The sequence below is a fragment of the Symphalangus syndactylus genome, chromosome 4, assembly GCF_028878055.3.
Source record: "Symphalangus syndactylus isolate Jambi chromosome 4, NHGRI_mSymSyn1-v2.1_pri, whole genome shotgun sequence".
Classification (NCBI taxonomy): domain Eukaryota; kingdom Metazoa; phylum Chordata; class Mammalia; order Primates; family Hylobatidae; genus Symphalangus; species Symphalangus syndactylus.
In genome coordinates, this window is record NC_072426.2 from 123,068,875 (window position 1) to 123,088,811 (window position 19,937).

General features: G+C 36.2%; 2 protein-coding genes across 5 annotated transcripts in view; both read right to left on the reverse strand.

Moving 5' to 3' along the window:
- Nucleotides 1-19,937, reverse strand: part of IQCM (IQ motif containing M) — a 646,606-nt gene that overhangs the window by 621,439 nt on the left and 5,230 nt on the right. The window lies entirely within an intron of this gene.
- Nucleotides 18,626-19,401, reverse strand: LOC129481123 (mitochondrial import receptor subunit TOM20 homolog). Its single transcript, XM_055276085.2, has one exon. It carries the CDS (start codon nucleotides 19,288-19,290, stop codon nucleotides 18,892-18,894), a length of 399 nt encoding a protein of 132 aa, XP_055132060.1. The 5' UTR covers nucleotides 19,291-19,401; the 3' UTR covers nucleotides 18,626-18,891.

Sequence of the window (19,937 nt, forward strand, 5' to 3'; positions counted from 1 at the left end):
CAAGAAACTCACACAATAAAAAATAGTAAATTTAAAAGATAGATATAGATATTTCAGCTTTTGTTCTTTAGTAAATAATATTCAGAATATCACTTTTTAAAACTTTAAGACCTACAAAGAGACAGAAAACTAATAATCAAGTGAACATATATTCAACAGAAGCAGATCACAGATGACCCTGTTATTGGAATTAGGAGACAAGGATTTTAAGACATCTATTATAATTACCTTAAATAATTTATAGTAAAAGATACAATGGTTGAAAATATGGGGTATTCAGGAGATAAATGGAAATGTTAAAAAGAAATAAAGGGAAATTCTACAACTGAAAATTATATCTAAAATTTTAAAAAATTATTTGAATGCTCTTAACTTCAGATTGCATACTGCAGAAGAAAAGAGTAGTGAACTCATACAGGTCAGTAAAAGTGATCATGTTTAAACTGGGCATAGATTAAAAAACAGATTAATAACTCCTCCACCCCTGGCAGCCATGGCTTGCTGTGGAGAGCACTTCTGTGTGCTAGTGGAGGGAGAGGACTGCAATTGTGAGGCATTTAACTCAGTGCTGTGCAGTCATAACAGAAAGGAAGACCAGACCAAACTCAGCTAACAGCCGTCCAAAGAGGGAGCATTTAAACCAGCCCTAGCCAGAGGGGAATCACTGATCCCAGTGGTCAGAATTGAGTTCCCACAAGCCTCACCACTGCAGGCTAAAGTGCACTGAGGCTCTAAATAAACTTCACAAGGCCACATTTAGGCAAGTCCTAGTGTTGAACTGGGCCCAGAGCCAATGGACTCACAGGACATGCAACCTAATGAGACAACAGCTAGGGTGGCTAAATAAGTGCTGGCATCTCCTCACCCTTAACCCCAGGCTTCAGAGCTCACACATCCAAAAGAGACCCCTTCCTTCTGCTTCAGGAGAAGAGAGGGAATAGTGAGGAGAAGAGAGGGAATAGTGAGGAGAACTTTGTCTTGCATCTTGGATAACAGCTCAGCAACAGCAGGATAAGGCACTGGTCAGAATTGTGAGACCCCCTTTCCAAGCCCTAGCTCCTGGATGACACTTCTAGAAAACACCCTGGGCCAGAAGGGAACACACTGCCTTGAAGGAAAGGACTCAGTTCTGGCAGCATTTATCACCTGCTAACTGTAAGAGCCCTTTGGCACTGACTAACCAGCAGTTATACCCAGGAACTTCATTGAGGGCCTTGAGTGAGACTCTGAGACTTGCTGTCTCTAGGTGAGACTCAGAACATTGCCAGCTATGGTGGCCCTGGGGCGAGACTCCTTGTGCTTGAGAAAAGCAGAGGGAAAACTAAGGGAGACTTTGTCTTTGGCCACAAGGGTAGAGTACCAAGTGGGGCCTTGAGGTGTCCAATTCCAGGACTTTACTCTTGGGAAGCATTTCTGGACCTGCCCTGGGGACAGAGGGGAGCCCACTCCCCTGAAGGGTAAGAGCCAAGCCAGGCAGCATCACCACAAGCTGACTGAGGAGCCATTGGGTTATAAGAAAACATAAGCAGTAGTCTGGCAGTACTCCTCCTGTGCCTGAGGTGGTAGTGGTCACAGAGTGAGGCTCCTCTCCCTTCGGAAAGTGGAAGGAAGGGTGGGAAGAACTGTGTCTCATGGTTTAAGTGCCAGCTCAGCCTCAGTACAGTAGAATACCAGGTAGACTTCTAAGGTTTTTGACTGTAATCCCTGGCTCCTGGACAGCACCTCTGTATCTGCCGGAAACCTGGGGGAACTTGCTGCCCTGAAGGGAAGGACATAGGCCTAACTGGGTTTGCCACCTGCTGATTGTAGAGCCCCAGGCGTTTGAGGGAGCAAAGGCAGTAGGTAGGGAGTGATTACATCAGGACTTGGGTGAGATGCAGTCCTTTGTTGGCTTCAGGTTTTACACAGTGCAGTCATAGGTGTGGTGCCCACAGGGATGCTTGAGTCACTCCACCTCCAGCTTCAGATGGCTCAGAATACAGAAAGAGACTCCACTTGTTTGAGAGAAAGTAAGGGAAGAGGACAAGAATGTCTACCTGGTAATCCAAAAAATTCTCCCAGATCTTGTCCAAGACTATCAAGGCAGCACCTCTATGATTTTGCAAGAACCACAGTATTGCTGGACTTGGGGTTCCCCAAAAGCAAACACAGCTTAGATCACAACACCCAAGTCATTTCAAATATCTAGAAAGTCTTCTAAGAAGGATAAATACAAACAAGCCCAGACTGCAAAGACTACAATAAATACCTAACTCTTCAATGCTCAGACACAAAATAACATCTACAAAGTATCAGGACAATCCAGGAAAACATGATCTCACCAAATCAACTAAATAAGACACCAGGGGCCAATCATGGAGAAACACAGATATGTGACCTTTCAGACAGAGCATTCAAAATGGCTGTGTAGAGGAAACTCAAGGAAATTCAAGATAATACAGAGAAGGAATTCAGAATTCTATCAGATAAACTTAACAAAAAGATTTACATAGTTAAAAAGAATCAAGTAGAAATTCTGGAGCTGAAAAAGGCATTTGGCATAATGAAGACTGCACCAGAGTTCTTTAGTAGCAGAACTGATCAAGCAGAAGAAAGAATTACTGAGCTTGAAGACAGGCTATTTTAAAATAACAGTTAAAGGAGACAATAGGAAAAAGAAGAAAAAATGAAGCATAACTACAGGATCTAGAAAATAGCCTCAAAAGGGCAAATCTAGGAGTTCTTGGCCTTAAAGAGGAGGTAGAGAAAGAGATAGGGGTGGAAAGCTTATTCAAAGGGATAATAAGAGAATAATAGGATATCCAATATCCTACAGAGAGATATCAATATTCAAGTACAGAAAGGTTATAGAAAACCAAGCAAATTTAATGCAAAGAAGACTACTTCAAGGCATTTAATAATCAAACTCCCAAAATTAAGGATAAAGAAAGAACCTTAAAAGCAGCAAGAGAAAAGAAACAACATATAATAGAGGTGTAATATGTCTAGCAGCAGACTTTTCAATGGAAACCTTACAGACTAGGAAATAGTGGCATGTCATATTTAAAATGCTGAAGAAAAAAAAACTTTTTCCCTAGAATAGCATATGATGATAAAAAAAAAAATCCTTTAAACATGAAGGAGAAATAAAGACTTTCCCAGACAAACAAAAGCTGAGGGATTTCATCAACACCATACCTGTCCTACAGGAAATGCTAAAGACAGTACTTCAATCAGAAAAAAAAAAGACATTAATGAGCAATAAATCGTCACCTAAAGGTACAAAACTCACTGGTAATAGTAATTACACAGAAAAACACAGGATATTATAACACTGTAACTGTGGTGTGTAAACTGCTTTTGTCATAAGTAGAAAAATTAAATAATGAACCAATCAAAAATAATAACTACAACAACTTTTCAAGACATAGATAGCACAATAAGATACAAATAGAAACAAGAAAAAAGTTAAAAAGTAGGGGAACAAAGTTAAGGCATAGTGTTTTTATTACTTTTCTTTTTGCTTGTTTTTGCAAACAGTGTTAGGTTGTTATCAGGTTTAAATAATGGGTTATAAAATAGTATTTGCAAACCTCATGATAACCTCAGGCCAAAAAGCATACAGTGAATACACAAAAAATATAAAGCAAGAAACTAAATTGTGTCACCAGAGAAAATCACCTTCACTAAAGAAAGACAAGAAGAAAAGAAAGAAGGAAGTAAAGAAAACAAAACATTCAGAAAATAAATTACAAAATGGCAGGAGTAAGTCCTTACTTATCAATAATATGTTTGAAGGTAAATGGACTAAACTGTCCAATCAAAAGACAGAGAGTAGTTGAATGAATGAAAAAACAAGACCCATTATCTGTTGCCGACAAGAAACACACTTCACCTGTAAAAACACACATAGACTGAAAATAAAGGGATGGAAAAAGATAGTCCATTCCAATAGAAATCAAAAAAGAGCAGGAGTCACTATACTTATATCAGACAAAATAAATTTCAAGACAAAACCATAAGAGACAGAAAAGTTCACTATATAACGATGAAGGTGTCAATTCAGCAAGACGGTGCATATATATGTATCCAATACTTTAGCAACCAGATATAGAAAGCAAATATTATTGGAGCTGGAGAGAGAGACGGGTCCCAATACAATAAGAGCTGGAGACTTCAACACTCCACTTTAAGCATTGGACATACTATCCACACAGGAAATCAAAAAAGAAACATTGGACTTAATCTGCGCTATACACCAATTGGATCTAATAGATATTTACAGAATATTTCATCCAAGAGCAGCAAGATACACATCCTTTTTTTTTTTTTTTTCACTCAGCACATGGATTACTCTCAAGGACAGACCATGTGTTAGGTCACAAAACAAGGCTTAACACATTTGAAAAATTAAAATAATATCAAGCATCTTCTCTACCCACAATGGAAAAAACTAGAAATCAATAACAAGAGGAATTTTGGAAACTATACAAATACATGGAAATTAAACAATATGCTCCTGAAAGACCAATGGGTCAATGAAGAAATTAATAAGGAAATTGAAAAAGGTCTTGAAAAAATAAAAATGGAAGCACAACATACCAAAACCCATGGGATACAGTAGAAAAGTACTAAAAGGAAAGTTTATAGCTATATGTGCCTGCATCAAAAAGAAGAAAAACTTCAGCTAATCTAATGATGCATCTAAAAGAACTAGAAAAGCTATAGCAAACAAAACCCAAAATTAGTAGAAGAAAAAAAAAAGATTAGAGCAGAAATAAATTAAATTTTAACGAAGAAAACAACACAAAAGATCAATGAGACAAAAAGTTGGTTTTTTAAAAGTTAAACTAAATTGACCAACCTTTAGCTAGACTAAGAACAAAAGAAAGAAGATAGAAGTAAAATCGGAGATGAAAAAGGAGACATTACAACTGATACTGCAGAAGTTCAAAGGATCATCAGTGGCTACTGTGAGCAACTACATGCCAATAAATTGAAAAATCTAGAAGAAATAGACAGATTCGAAGACACATAAAACCTACCAAGAATGAATCAAGAGGAAATCTAAAACCTGATCAGATGAGTAATAAGTAACAAGGTTGAAGCTGTAATAAAAAGTCTACCAGTAAAAAAAAAAAAAAAAAAAAAAAAACCAGGACCTGATGGCTTCACTGATGAATTCTACCAAACATATAAATAACTAATACCAATTCCACTCAAACTATTCTAAAAAATAGAGAAGGAGGGAATACTTCAGACTCATTCCACAGCCTAGTAATACTCTGATACCAAAACCAGACAAAGATACCAAAAAAGGAAAACTACAGGCAAATATCTCTGCTGCATATTGATGCAAAAATCCTCAACAAAATACTAGCAAACCAAATTCAGCAATACTTTAGAAAGATCACTCATCATGACCAAGTGGAATTTATCCCTGGGATGCATAGATGATTTAACATATGCAAATTAATCAATGTGATACAACATATCAACAGAATAATGAATAAAAACCAAATGATCATTTCAATTAACACCTAAAAAAGCATTTAATAAAACTCAACATTACTTCATAAATAAAAGCTGCAAGAAATGTGTATAGATGGAACATATCTCAACATAATAAAAGCCATGTATGACAGACTCACAGCTAGAATCATACAGAGTGGGGAAAAACTGAAACCCTTTCCTCTAAGATCTGGAACACAAGAATGCCTACTTTCACCACTGTTACTCAACTTAGTACTGGAAGTCCTAGCTAGAGCAATCAGACAAGAGAAAGAAATAAAGGGCATCCAAACTGGAAAGGAAAAAGTCAAATTATCTTTGTTTGCAGATGATATAATCTTATATTTGGAAAAACCTAAAGACTCCACTGAAAAACTATTAGAACTGAAAAAAATTTCAGTAAAATTGGAGCATATAAAGTCAACACATAAAAAGTAGTAGCATTTCTATATGCCAACAGAGAGCAATATGAAAAAGGGATCAAAAAGTAACCTCATTTAAAATAATCATACATAAATTTACCTAGGAATTAATCAAAGAAGTGAAAGATCTCTATAATGAAAACTATAAAACACTAATTAGAGAAATTGAAAAGGACACCAAAAACAGAAAGATATTCCATGTTTATGGATTAGAAGAGTCAATATTGTTAAAATGTCCATACTTTCCAAAGCACACTACAAATTCAATGCAATCCCTATCAAAATACCAATGACATTCTTCACAGAAATAGAAAAAAAAATCTAAAATTCATATGGAATCACAAAAGACTCCAAATAGCCAAAGTTATCCTTTCAGCATTTTGGGGGCAAAATATTTGGGGGCAAAGTTTTTGGGCAAAATGAATAGACATTTCTCAAAAGCAGACGTACAAATGACAAACAGGCATATGAAAAGGTGCTCAACATCACGGATCATCAGAGAAATGCAAATCAAAACTACAATGAGGTCATCTCACCCCAACAAATATGGCTTATATTCAAAAGACAGGCAATAATAAATTCTGATGAGGATGTAGAAAAAAACAAGAACCCTTGTACACTGTTGGTGGGAATGTAAAATTAGTACAACCACTAAGGAGAACAATTTGGAGGTTCCTCAAAAAACTAAAAAATGAGCTATCACATGATCCAGCAATCACACTGCTGGGTATATACTCAAAAGAAAGGAGATCAGTATATCAAAGAGATATCTGCACTCCCATGTTTGTTGCAGCTCTGTTCACAATAGCCAAGATTTGGAAGCAACTTAAGTATCTATCAACAGTTGAATGGATAAAGAACATATGGTACTTATACACAATGGAGTACTATTCAGCCATAAAAAGATGAGATCCTGTTATTTGCAACAACGTGGATGCAGCTGGAGATCATTATGTTAAATGAAATAAGCCAGGGACAGAAACACAAACATCACATGTTTTCACTTATTTGTGGTATCTAAAAATCAAAACAATTGAATCCATGGACATAGAGAGAGAAGGATGGTTACCAGAGGCTAAGAAGAGTAGTGGAGGACTGGAGGGAAGGTGAGGATGATTAATGGGTACCAAAAAAAATAGAAAGAATAAATAAGACCTGCTGTTTGATAGCACAACAGGGTGATTATAGTCAATAATAATGCTACATTTTCAAATAACTAACCTAGTATAATTGGATTGTTTGTAACACCAAGGATAAATTCTTGAGGGGATGGATACCCCATTCTCCATGATGTAATTATTATGCATTGCATGCCTGTTTCAAAACATCACATGTACCCTATTAATATATATATCTACTATGTAGCAACAAAAAATTAAAAGAATAAAAATATAAAACAAAAAAGAAGTATGGCTTATACAGTTTGGTAAGTTAAATTAGGCCAAATTTTAAAGGATTTAAGTGGCAACTAATATGTAAAAGCCATGTTTCCCAAAGTATGCTTCATGCAAAACTAGTCCCCTAGGATGAGCCTTTTAAAAATGTTCTGCGGTCAAATGTGAAAGAGGGAAAAAAAAAACTTTTCATCTGACAAATGCAAGCCCCTTAAAATTATCAGGCCAACAGAAGCATTTAAAATGTAACAGCAGTCACATCTCACTTCACCTTGAGCTAAATAATTACCTCTTGCAGTCACTGGCTATGTGGGCTCTTGACTGACTGAAACAAAGTAGCCATAAAAATTCCACAGGCTAGACACCATAACTCATAACCTATAGTTCAATGATGTACACCCAATCACTATCAATGTTGTTTCTGTAAACTGATGAGAATTCCTGTCAAACAACTTGTATTGGCCCACTTTTTGCTCCCTTTGCCCTTAAAAACCTGCTTGTAACAAAAGCCAATGGAGCATTCTGCAAGGCAACATAAAAGTATGTCCTGGGAAGCTTTCCTAACTTTGGCTCAAGTAAACTCTAAATTGTATTTTGTACCTCAGCTTCTTCCTTTTAGGATGACAAATGTATTTGAGAAATGCTTCATATTAATTCCCCTTCTCTAAAATACATAACATGTTCAAGGTTATATAGTAAAGAGACTTTTAAAAATTCTTTATGTAGTCAGATATTTCCTAAAAGTTCTTTATTGTGGAGCATGTTTCTGGTAATTCTTAACACCCCTAGAATCTTGTGTTCTACAGAAGACACTCGGGAAAATGCTGCTGTACATATGACAACAATGACAATACTTTCTAATGTTCTATGTTTGAAGGTCAGGAACAATCCTAAAAATTTAATATATATGATCTCATTTCATCATCACATCAACTTCATGAGTTAGACTCTATGATTAGCCCAATTTTATAAGGTAACTGATCCTCAGACAGATGCAGTAACTTGCCCACGATCCATGTGCTAGTAAACTATGGGACTCAGGTTTGTACCCAAGCCTTCTAGTTCCAGAGCCTGTATGTACTCTTGAATACTTGGTATGGAAAGTCATTAAAGCTTTCTGAGACATAGATTGTGTTCAAGAAAAAAATCCTTCCATAATCTTGATTTTGTCCATTTCCCTTCCTATATCGTGTTATGTGCCATCATAAGGACAATTCCCATGTAATGTATTATATAATAGGCAATTTAATATTTCCACTGTATGCATATTAAAACATTTGTAATTGTCCCACAGTTCTTAAATACTCTGCTCCTTTTTTATTTATTCTTTTTTCTCTTTGAGAGAAGGTTGGAAGTTTCTATTGACATTTATTCAACCTCACTGAGCCTTTCCTTGACCATCTACAGCCTACTAATAAGCACGTCAGAGGCATTCTTCATTTCTCACATTTCCTTTGATTTCCAATCTGATAATTCAAAAATTTCTGGTACAATTGAGTCTGATTCTGATGTTTGTCTTGTCTCTTCAGAGTGTGCTTTTCACCTTCTAGAATGTCTCTTTTTTTTTAAGCTGGACAGTTTCATGAAAAGGAACTGGGGTAAATACACCTTTGGTGTGGAGTTTTATGTTTATCTGGCTAGAAGTTTATCTGTGTCTACATTTGCTTCTCTTATAGGTGTCAACATTTTTGCTAGTGTTTTTGTTTTTTCTCCTCAGTTGTCTCTGGGTTTCCCTACAGACTATTTCTTAAATAGGGTCTGACATGTGCAGTTCTTTGAGCTCTAATTTTCTGTTATTGTATAAGAGCCCTATTGACGTGGTGGTAAGATGAGAGAGGAAATGTTCTATAATCTTCTGAGGGTCTCAGTCTTTTAATAAGCCTGTGCCCTTGGGTTGTGATCTTCAAAAGTGCTTCTTAGCTTCTCCCTCCTCCCCTTAGGTGGTACAAGATGGCTGGAGGCGGCTGGCACTAGATATTTTCCCTCCCCACATGGAAGGCTACAGGGGGCTGGAGTTGAGTATTTCCCTTTCCTCAAGTTGGTTAGGCTCTAGTAAAACCCAAGGAGATTTGGCTCTGGTAAGATGGTTTTCCTTGAGGGCAGGTCATTTTTAAGGAGAAGAGAGCACTGTGGGCTTATTTCAAAAACAGTTACTTTCTCCCTCACCCTGACAGAAGCACAAGAGGATTTTTCTTTAATCTTCACCATGACAACCTAGTAGAGCTCCTGGATACAAAATTTACAAAGTATGGGGGCCTTCCTTAAGCTAGGACCCTAGGAATTTTTATTTCTCAAGAAAGTCCACACTCAGTCTTCAGTAGTCAATTACCCTTTAAGTGTCCCTTCCAGGTTCTAGCGGCAGTTTCCACTGCCAATGAGCTGTGATTCTCTGTATCTGCCTCTCTCTCTCCAGTTTACAGAGTGACAGACTGCCCTGTGACCTCAACTGTCTAAAGAATCTAAGAAGAGTTGTTGACTTTCAGTTTGTTCAGCTTTTTTCTTGTTGTGAAGACAGAAGTGATGACTTCCAAGCTGACATGTCAGACCAGAAACTGGAAGTTTTGCCTATTTAATTTTTGCCCTGTATGTTTATCCCTTTTTTAGAAAAGAAGTATTGTTATTAATAGTTGCATTAAAATAATCCAGGATGGGCTTGGTAGACCTCCACTTTTGCATTCTAACTTCTATCGTGGTCTTTTCTAGTAACATGTGAGAGAAACAGTTGTGCAGTGGGCAGATTTCTCACTTTAATACATGATTAAATTTGAAAGATATTTAGTGTATTTCCCTCTTTTCCAAGGACCCTTTCTGGATACAGTATAAGTAGCACATCCCTTTCAAGAATAGCATCTAGGGCATTTACTAGTAAAATGAAGTGCACTAAGTAGGATGCAACCTGCTGGGAACATATAACTGCCTCTAGTCTTGAATGATGGTGGGAGAAGTATTCACATTGCTGCCCTGTTGGCCACTTAAAGGAAAAGCCAGTTGTGAAGTGTTCTGTGCTGAGGTTTGTACCATTCATAAAGCTATCAAGCCACCAGTAATGAGCAGTAAGAAACATGAGAAATTATAGGCTAGAGTTGCATGAATATGTGTAAAGAATTTAAATCTGCTCTTGAGCATATAGAGAATAGTATGATAACTCTTGCTATGTAGTTTTTAAATTTTATTCTATACTGTATATTTACAGTGATTCATTCATTTTATTTCTTGGAAATGCTTTTCTGTTTGTTTTTAAATAAATCCTTTATTGAGAAATTAGCTCAAAAAAGTACATGTTAAATAAAAAATGAGCAATGAATTTTATTTTCTCTAGAGAGTTGATAATAAATGTGTAACCGACACAAAATGTTTTTCAACATTTTCCAACCTTTGGGATGGTCATTTCTAGCCTCATGAAACCAAGAGGAACAAACATCCTGAAGAAATATCAGCATCTGTTTTAAAATTATCTTAAAATTTAACATGTAGCTGCAGAAGATATTTTTATGTGTCACTCTGTGAAACATCACCTTTCATTTAGATCAAATAAGGCTTTTAAAACAATTTTGTATATTTTTAATTCTAAATTTTGTCATTACACAAATAAAAAGCGAAGTAATAGCTGTTGAAATGTTGGCTCCATTAGCATAAAAAGAATTTGCGAATGGTTAAATATTTCCAGTTTCATATCAATGTCATCAGTTGCTTTGAAGGAAAAAAACAGTTAATTCCAATAGTGTTTGATTTTTATTTTTCATCTAATTCATGGACTGAAATTAAAGCCTCTGGGTCTTTAGTCTGTCAAAATTAAACATCAGATGGTATTGTGAATATGCATGTAACATCAGCTTAAAAATTCAATGTTGAAGATTAAATTATTTGTTTGTGATGTTAATATAAATTTTGGTAGCGCACAATGACCAGTTACAATGGCTTTGCTAAATTAATACAGCTTGGAGAAATATAATTGGAGTTGGTTTTGGTACACACATAATATATACATTCACATCCAGAACGAGCTATGATATTCTGCCAAATGAAATAGAAACTTTGATCGTCAAAATATGCAAAGAAGTATATATAGAAATATTAAAGATATTAATTTAAAAGAATTTTTGTAAAAAGCTGTTAATTTTTATGTATATGCTTTAGCATGGTATTATGTGTTTTCTTTCTTTGCAGCTTAATTGGATTATTTTTCCAGGATAATATTATTTATTTAATTTAGTTTAGTTATTTTTTAAGGAGGTATATCGGTCACCTCAAAGATTTATCTTATTTTATGTGTCAAGAACATTACAATTATTCTATTTTGGCTAATTTGAAATATCCAATAACTTGTTGTTAACTCTAATTTCTCTATTGTATTATCAAATACCAGAACTTATTTCTCCTATGTAATTGTATTTTTGTACCCATTAGCCAACCTTCCTTCATCTTCCTTCCCTTCTTCTCTTTCCGGTCTTTGGTAACCAGCATTCTGCTGTCTACCTCCATGAGATACATTTGTTTTAGCCCCTACATATGAATAGGATCAGGTGATATTTGTCTTTCTATGCCTAGAAATTGAGAAATGGTAATAAACTCTTATAAGTAAGTCCCTGGTTACATTGTATTAAATAATAGCTGGAAATTTTTAATAAAAGTAATCAGTAAATAAAGGATCAAAAATCTTATGACCTTGAAGCTCTTCACAAATCGCAATTTTTGAAAACAAGCTTGTAAACAGAAAAACCTACACACGTATCACAGCAAAAGCAAAGGAAGGATAAACAAATCAAATGATGATAGCTTAAAAAACATACATGATTTAATTTTGAAAATGTATATTTGACACTGACAGTGATCAATCTTACAAAAAAATCAAGAAAACAATCCCATTTACAATAGCTATCAAACACGAATAAATTAAATCAAAGAGGTGAAAAATCTCTAAAAGAAAACCTATAAAACACTGATAAAATAAATTGAAGAGGACACAAAAAAATGGAAATATATTTCACACTCATGGACTAGAAGAATGAATATTATTAAAATCTCTATACTATCCAAAACAATCTACATATCCAACACAATCCTTATCAAAATACCAAAGACATTCTTACAGAAATAGAAAAAAAAATCCTAAAACTCATAGGGAATCATGAAAGACCCCAAATAGCTAAAGCAATCCTAAGCAAAAAAAGCAAGGCTAGAAATATCACACTACCTAATTTCAAATTATTCTAAAAAAGCTACAGTAATCAAAACACCATGGTACTGACATAAAACTCCAAGAACATACACTGGGGGAAGGGATAGACTCTTTTTAAAGAAATTGTGCTGGGAAAACTAGATATCCATATGTAGAAGAATTAAGCTAGATACTCATCTTTTGCCATATACAAAAATCAACTGAAAATGGATTAAAGACTTAAATGTAAAAACTGAAACTAGAAACTATGAGAAGATATTGAGTAAATGCTACAGCACATCAGTCTGGACAAAGTTTTTTTTGGAAGGTAAGATCTCAAAAGCACAGGCAATCACAGCAAAAATAGACAAAAGAGATTACATCAAGCTAAAAGGTTTCTGCACGCAAAGGAAACAATCAACAAAGTGAAGAGACAACCCATAGAATGGGAGAAAATATTTGCAAACTACCCATCTGACAAGGAATTAATAGCCAGAATAAATAAGGAAAAAAACAATTCAATAGCAAAAAGAACAAATAATCCAATTTTAAAAGTGGTCAAAAGACCTGAATAGACACATCATAAAAGATGACACACAAATGGCCAACAGGTATATGAAAAAATGTTCAGCATCACTAATCACCAGAAAGATGCATGTCAAAACCACCTCACCCCAGTTAGAATACTATTATTAAAGAGACAAAAAATAACAAACGCTGGTGATGATGTGGAGAAAAGTGACCACTTTTACACTATCAATAGGAAAGTAAATTAGTATAGCCACTATGGAGAATGGTATGGAAGTTTCTCAAAAAACTAAAAATAGAACTACCATATGATCCAGTAATTCCACTGCTGAGCATATTTCCAAAAGAAAGGAAATCAGTATATTTAAGAGATATCTGCAAGCCTATGTTCATTGCACCACTATTCACAATGGCCAAGATATGGAATCAACCTAAGTGCACATCAGTGGATAAAAGGATAAAATGTAGTATAGATGCACAATGCAATATTATTCATCCATAAAAATAAGGAAATCCTGTCATTTGCTGCAACATGGATGGAAATGGAGGTCATTATGTTAAGTGAAATAAGCCAGACAGAAAGACAAATATTGCATGTTCTCACTCATATGAGGGAGCTAAAAGTGTGTCTCATGGAGATAGAGAATAGAATAGTAGTTACTAGAGGAGGCAGAGGGGATGAAGAAAAGTTAGCTAATGAGTACAAAAATACAGTTACATAGAAGCAATAAGTTCTAATATTTGATAGTACAGTAAAGAAATTATAGTTAATAGTTTATCATAGTTTTCAAAATATCTAGAAGAGAATAATTATAATGTTCTTAACACAAAAAGGTAGATGTTTTAGGTGTTGGATATCTCAATTACCTTGATCTGATCATTACACATTGTATACGTGTATCAAAATACCACATGTATCCCCAAAATATGTACAATGTATCATAAAAAATAAAATAAAATCTATATTTGTGCTTCAAGTTTCTCAACTTGGGAGAAGAATCTTGATGAAGCGCTTACTTTTAAGTGGATAAATATATATCCTCTATCAGAATGTAATGAAATTTAGAAGGGTATGACTATAGTATCTAAGTTTTGTGAAATATTCATAGAAATTATAAACAGAAACAAATTTGATGAGTTGTCTTGTAAGACAATTTTTTGAAGAAAGTTACTCTAAATGGAAGTAAAAAGGTAGCAAACACTTTTGAAGATGTTTGGTCTGGAATATTCACACATTTTAATATTTTGAAAAAATAAGAACTAAGGATATCCTTCATTTAATATTTCTCCTGAACTTACCAGGCACCTCAGCACCTGCAGAGAGTGTTTTCTCAGTTAAAAATAATGTGATCTCAGACAAGATTCATTGAAGGTATCAACAAGTTCAATTTTATGAAAAACCCAGCTACTCGGGAGGCTGAGGCAGGGGAATCGCTTGAACCCAGGAAGTAGAGGGTGCAGTGAGCCGAGATCGCACCACTGCACTCCAGCCTGGCGACAGAGTGAGACTCTGTCTCAAAAAGAAAAAAAAAAAAACAGTTGAAAAATACAATTTTCAGACAAATACTGCTGTCACTGTAATAAAAACAGATAGGCTAAGAACAATCTTACAGAACACAAATACTTCCCCAAAATGGCTATTCCACTTATAGTCATTTTTTTGATAGTCAGATAACCAAGTGGGTTTTTTGTTTGTTTAGCTTTAATGTATATGGACATATTTATTTTAATTGACTTAAAGATTTTTATTTTTGAAAATAGTATTTACATAGGAGTATTTTATAGCTTGAGACGAGAAAATAATTGAATTGCCAATAAAATAAGAAATCTTACCCAGTATCAAACTTTAGTAATTTCAAAACATAAAAGTAAGCTTGATACACAGGCAACACCTAAAGAAGCCTGAGGGCAACCATACAACTCCTCGATTGATCCTTGCCACATTAGGATGTGCTCTGGTCCACATCTAACACATGTAATCACCAAATGATGCATGAGAGGCATTACTTACAGAGTGGGAGCTATTTTGATCATAAAGCATCTCCATTTCATATTCTGATAATTACCTAAAACTGACATTGACAATTTCAAACAGGATATGCACCAGAAATCTTTCAATTCTATTGTTGTTTACCATAAGCAACCCAGATAGATCAGATATTTTTTTTTTTTTTTTGGAATTTTTAAGTATTTATTGCAAGTTTTAGGTAAGCTCTTTTTCCCCAAAAAGTAAAAGTTCTAATTTTTAATTCTAAAAAGTATACATTTAGTTTTGCTTGAATTTGTTTCATTGATAGTATTTATAAAGAGCAAGGTTAAATTCCTTTGAATTCTCACGGCCCAGAGATAATCACTATTAATAACTTAGGAAATACTATATTTCCATACAGTCCTGTTTATCTTTCTCTTTTCTTTTTTTTTTTTTTTTTTTTATTATTATACTTTAGGGTTTTAGGGTACATGTGCACAATGTGCAGGTTTGTTACATATGTATCCATGTGCCATGTTGATTTCCTGCACCCATTAACTCGTCATTTAGCATTAGGTGTATCTCCTAATGCTGTCCCTCCCCCCTCCCCCCACCCCACAACAGTCCCCGGAGAGTGATGTTCCCCTTCCTGTGTCCATGAGTTCTCATTGTTCAATTCCCACCTATGAGTGAGAACATGCGGTGTTTGGTTTTTTGTCCTTGCGATAGTTTACTGAGAATGATGTTTTCCAGTTTCATCCATGTCCCTACAAAGGACACGAACTCATCATTTTTTATGGCTGCATAGTATTCCATGGTGTATATGTGCCACATTTTCTTAATCCAGTCTATCGTTGTTGGACATTTGGGTTGGTTCCAACTCTTTGCTATTGTGAATAGTGCCGCAATAAACATACGTGTGCATGTGTCTTTATAGCAGCATGATTTATAGTCCTTTGGGTATATACCCAGTAATGGGATGGCTGGGTCAAATGGTATTTCTAGTTCTAGATCCCTGAGGAATTGCCACACTGACTTCCACAATGGTTGAACTAGTTTACAGTACCACCAACAGTGTAAAAGTGTTCCTATTTCTCCACATCCTCTCCAGCAGTTATCTCTTTTCCTTAATAAATACCAAGTGTCTGATTAGCACGTTTCCAGGTTTCTTTTTTTTTTTTTTAAGTTTTCTCCAAGCCCTTTAATATTCACTTAAATAGTTGAGGCACAAGCAATAATAAAACTGCATTTTTTATGTTACAAACAGATTTTGTATGTTATCTGCATGATATACCAATTTTCTCAATCTCTTCTGCAATAACATCTCATTAACACTGGTCCACAGGTTGATTTAATAAAGTCAGGATGGCAGGCGGGAGGATGATAAACTTACCGAGGGGCAAAAGGAACCAAACACTTACTGAGTGCCTACTACGCATGCTCTACGAGGTTTTACATACTTTACATAAATGTGAACCTAAGTTCTAGTTATCAGTTAACAGGCCAGCATTGCTACGGCCAGTAAGTCTATGTTTTAAATGTTCTTTCGCTTTTAAGTACAAACTGTGGAACAAAACAATGTATCTTTGCCCAAAGAAGCATGTCAACTGTTGCACTAATACACTATTTGCCATTTCCAAAGTTTTTTTTGGTAAGTGTGTAACATTAGCACATGGAAACGCTCAAGCTGTGTATTAGTTCACTGAAATCTGGGTTTTTTTCGTTCTCACCTGCTGAGCACTATTTGGCCAGCATCACTACAACGAGCTGATTATATCACCTTGTAAAACTTAAGATGGGAAAGGATAGTGTTTGGCAATTACATTTCTGGGAGAAAAAAAGTGCTAATTTTTTTCTTTAACTCGACACAGCTAGCTTTAAAAAATGGTACCTCATTTTAAAGCACCAAGGTTGGCATTTAAATAAGAAAATGTACTTGGGTTAATGAACTGTAAAATGAAGATACCACTGCCTTTTCAAGCATTACAGCAAGGCCAGTATCAGTATGTTCAGAGCCAAGTGACACCCACCTCATACTGCACTCCAGTTCCCAAGGAAATGGCGTTTCTACCCTCCCCAAACTTAAGCTGCTCCTCACTCCTCCAGCCAGCCCTCCTTATTCTGAGCCCATTCTTTCCTTGCTGAGCTGTCTGCCCCTTGCTCCCTTTCCCACCCGTTCTCCCTCTAACTGCCCCTCTATACATGTCTGGGCTGCTGCCTAAGACTTCTTAGCTGCCTGGTTAGTCACTGACCAATCACCACTACACTGCTTTGGATTTGGGATCCCACTAGTAAAACTAACTGGCATGTTTGTACTGGTCACCCCCCCAAAAAAGCATCCTGTGTAACAAAAAAGCACTGTTTAAGGGTTCAGGATCACAAACCCTCAAGACACCCGAGAAAAGTCCTCAAATGTGAGTCGCCTAGTCTAACTTGAACAAATATGATTTGTTCAAGGCTGTGCGGCTAATCAGAGGCAGAAACTAGAACTGTTTCTCCTTCCACTACACCACAAAAAACAACGAGATTAATAATGATTAAGAAGAGTTTGTAAGTCATTCAAAATAAAATGCCTAGTACATAGGAAAAGTCTTTGGGATTTCTCCACAGACTTTTAGACAGAACAAAGGCAATCTTTACAATGAGAAATGCTCCTCAGTTCAACAGATGCCACCAAGTACCAAGGATCCTTACTCAGTTCTGAAACCGTGACTACGGAGAATATGTCACTGTTTGAGAATAAGAGGTCCCACCTGCTCCACTCTTTTCAAGTCTTCAGTCACAAGGTTGCAACTTACTCTCATCATTTAACAAGATAAATTAATCAAGTTGAAGTAGGATTAAGGAGGTACATTGAAGATAAAAGCAAAAGGCAACAAACATTTTTACAAGCAGATCATCCCAGTTACCTCAAAAGTTTCGGATTAATTTACAGAGTAGTGACAGAACCATATAATTTCAGTGAAAATCAAGATATTTATACCATTAAAAAAAGTATCAATTCAGAAATACTAAGTCAGGCAAGCATGCAAAATTCAGAATATAAAAAAATGCAGGGCCTGGTTGCCCACATACATTCCTCAGGTTAAGATGGATTTAAAGATGCCCAACAGAACCCAATGAATCAGAAGCTAAAAGGGACACTTCAGTGATCAGCAGACGCATTCTCTCATGTAACAAATGGAGTGAAAGTGAGCACACATTAATTGGCGAAGCTCACAAGGCTAGATTAGGGGTGTACAGAGATCTAATTCCTGGTGCTATTTGCAACTACATATATTTAAAATACAAGGAGATAAATACCCAGAACACATTAAGCCTACTGATTTAAACAGAATATTTCAAGACTGATACACAGAAAGAGAAGGAAGCTGTTAACCCAGCACAGCAGCACACCTCACATATTTATGTCTCAGAGATTAAATGGAAAGAAATGATCAATCAAAACCTTTAATGCTCAGTTTTCACAAACACAATCAAGTCTATCAAATTTCCAGATTTACAGCAAAATGTGCCCCCTAAAAAAGTGTACATTCTTCAGTTTCTCCTATACTTTTTTTTTTTTTTTGCCTATCTTTCAAAACTGAGCACTGGGTATTTTTAACATAAGCCATGTCATATGTACAGTTTAACTATGTTTCAGGAATAAACAAAATCCATGACATTTTAGTAACTCATAGTGTATTTATAGAATGAAAAGTTCTCTATCAAAATACAATTTTCACTGGGAAAAATAAATAAAGTAGACAAATGGATCTACACAAAGTAAACATTAGGTAGATTTTCAGCGTAGTTCATAACAAGCATATTTGCGCTTATTCCCCCAGAGCTGCTCAACTACCAAGAATTTTTAAAATATTTTTAACTGAGATTTTATTATGTTGACATTTGTTTCTCATTCCACATCATCTTCAGCCAAGCTCTGAGCACTTACAATTCTCTAATTGTTGGGAGCTTAGTCAGAAGCATCTGGAACACTGGTGGTGGAAGAGTTTGCTGTAAGACCTGCAGTAACTGCTGTGGCTGTCCACACACAGCAATTGCATTTGTCAGATGGTCTACGCCCTTCTCATATTCACCTTGAGCTAGTAACTCTTCACCAAGCTGTATTTCTTCAAGGAAGAACTTCTGAACAGCTTCAGCATCTTTAAGGTCAGGTAACTTGGAAAGCCCAGCTCTCTCCTTGGCAAGCTTCTGTTTCTTTCTTCGTTCTCGAAGCCTATTCTTGAAGTTGGGGTCACTTCGTCTTTTGCGGTCGAAGTAGATGCAGTACCCAACGAAAAGGGCCCCGCATACACCGGCGGCGATGGCGCTGTTCCGACCCACCATCTTCTCTACAACGCTGAGTGTGGACGGTGGCGGCAGGGACCGCGAAGGAGCGGTGGGCCACGAACCGTCAGAGCGGTCGGCGCAGTTCACACCCGACGGCCGCGGGCCAGGAACACGGAAAGACGTTTCCATGTTTCTTTCCTCTCTCTCTCTCTCTCTCTGTAGATATACAGATATATAACTGTATCTCCAACTCCTCCCTCAGTCATAGATCAGCTGCTTTTTCCTCCCCACAGGTATTACAATGTTAGAGTACGGGCTGGGCATGGTGGCTTACATCGGTAATCCTAGCGCTTTGGGAGGCCAAGGTGGGTGGATCACCTGAGTCCAGGAGTTCGAGACCAGCCTGGGCAAAATGATGAAACCCGTCATGGGGCACAGTGGCACATGCCTGTAGTCCCAGCTACTTGGGAGGCTGAGGCAGGAGGATTGTTTGGGCCCAGGATGCAGAGGTTGTGGTAAGCCATGATTGCGCCATTACACTCCAGCCTGGATGACAGAGCAAGTGCTTATACCAACATAATAAACCTATTAATAGATGGATACATGTTATTTCAAAAACATATAATTTTTTTTTCTTTGAGACAGAGTCTCCCTCTGTCACCCAGGCTGGAGTACAGTGGTGCAATCTCGGCTCACTGCAACCT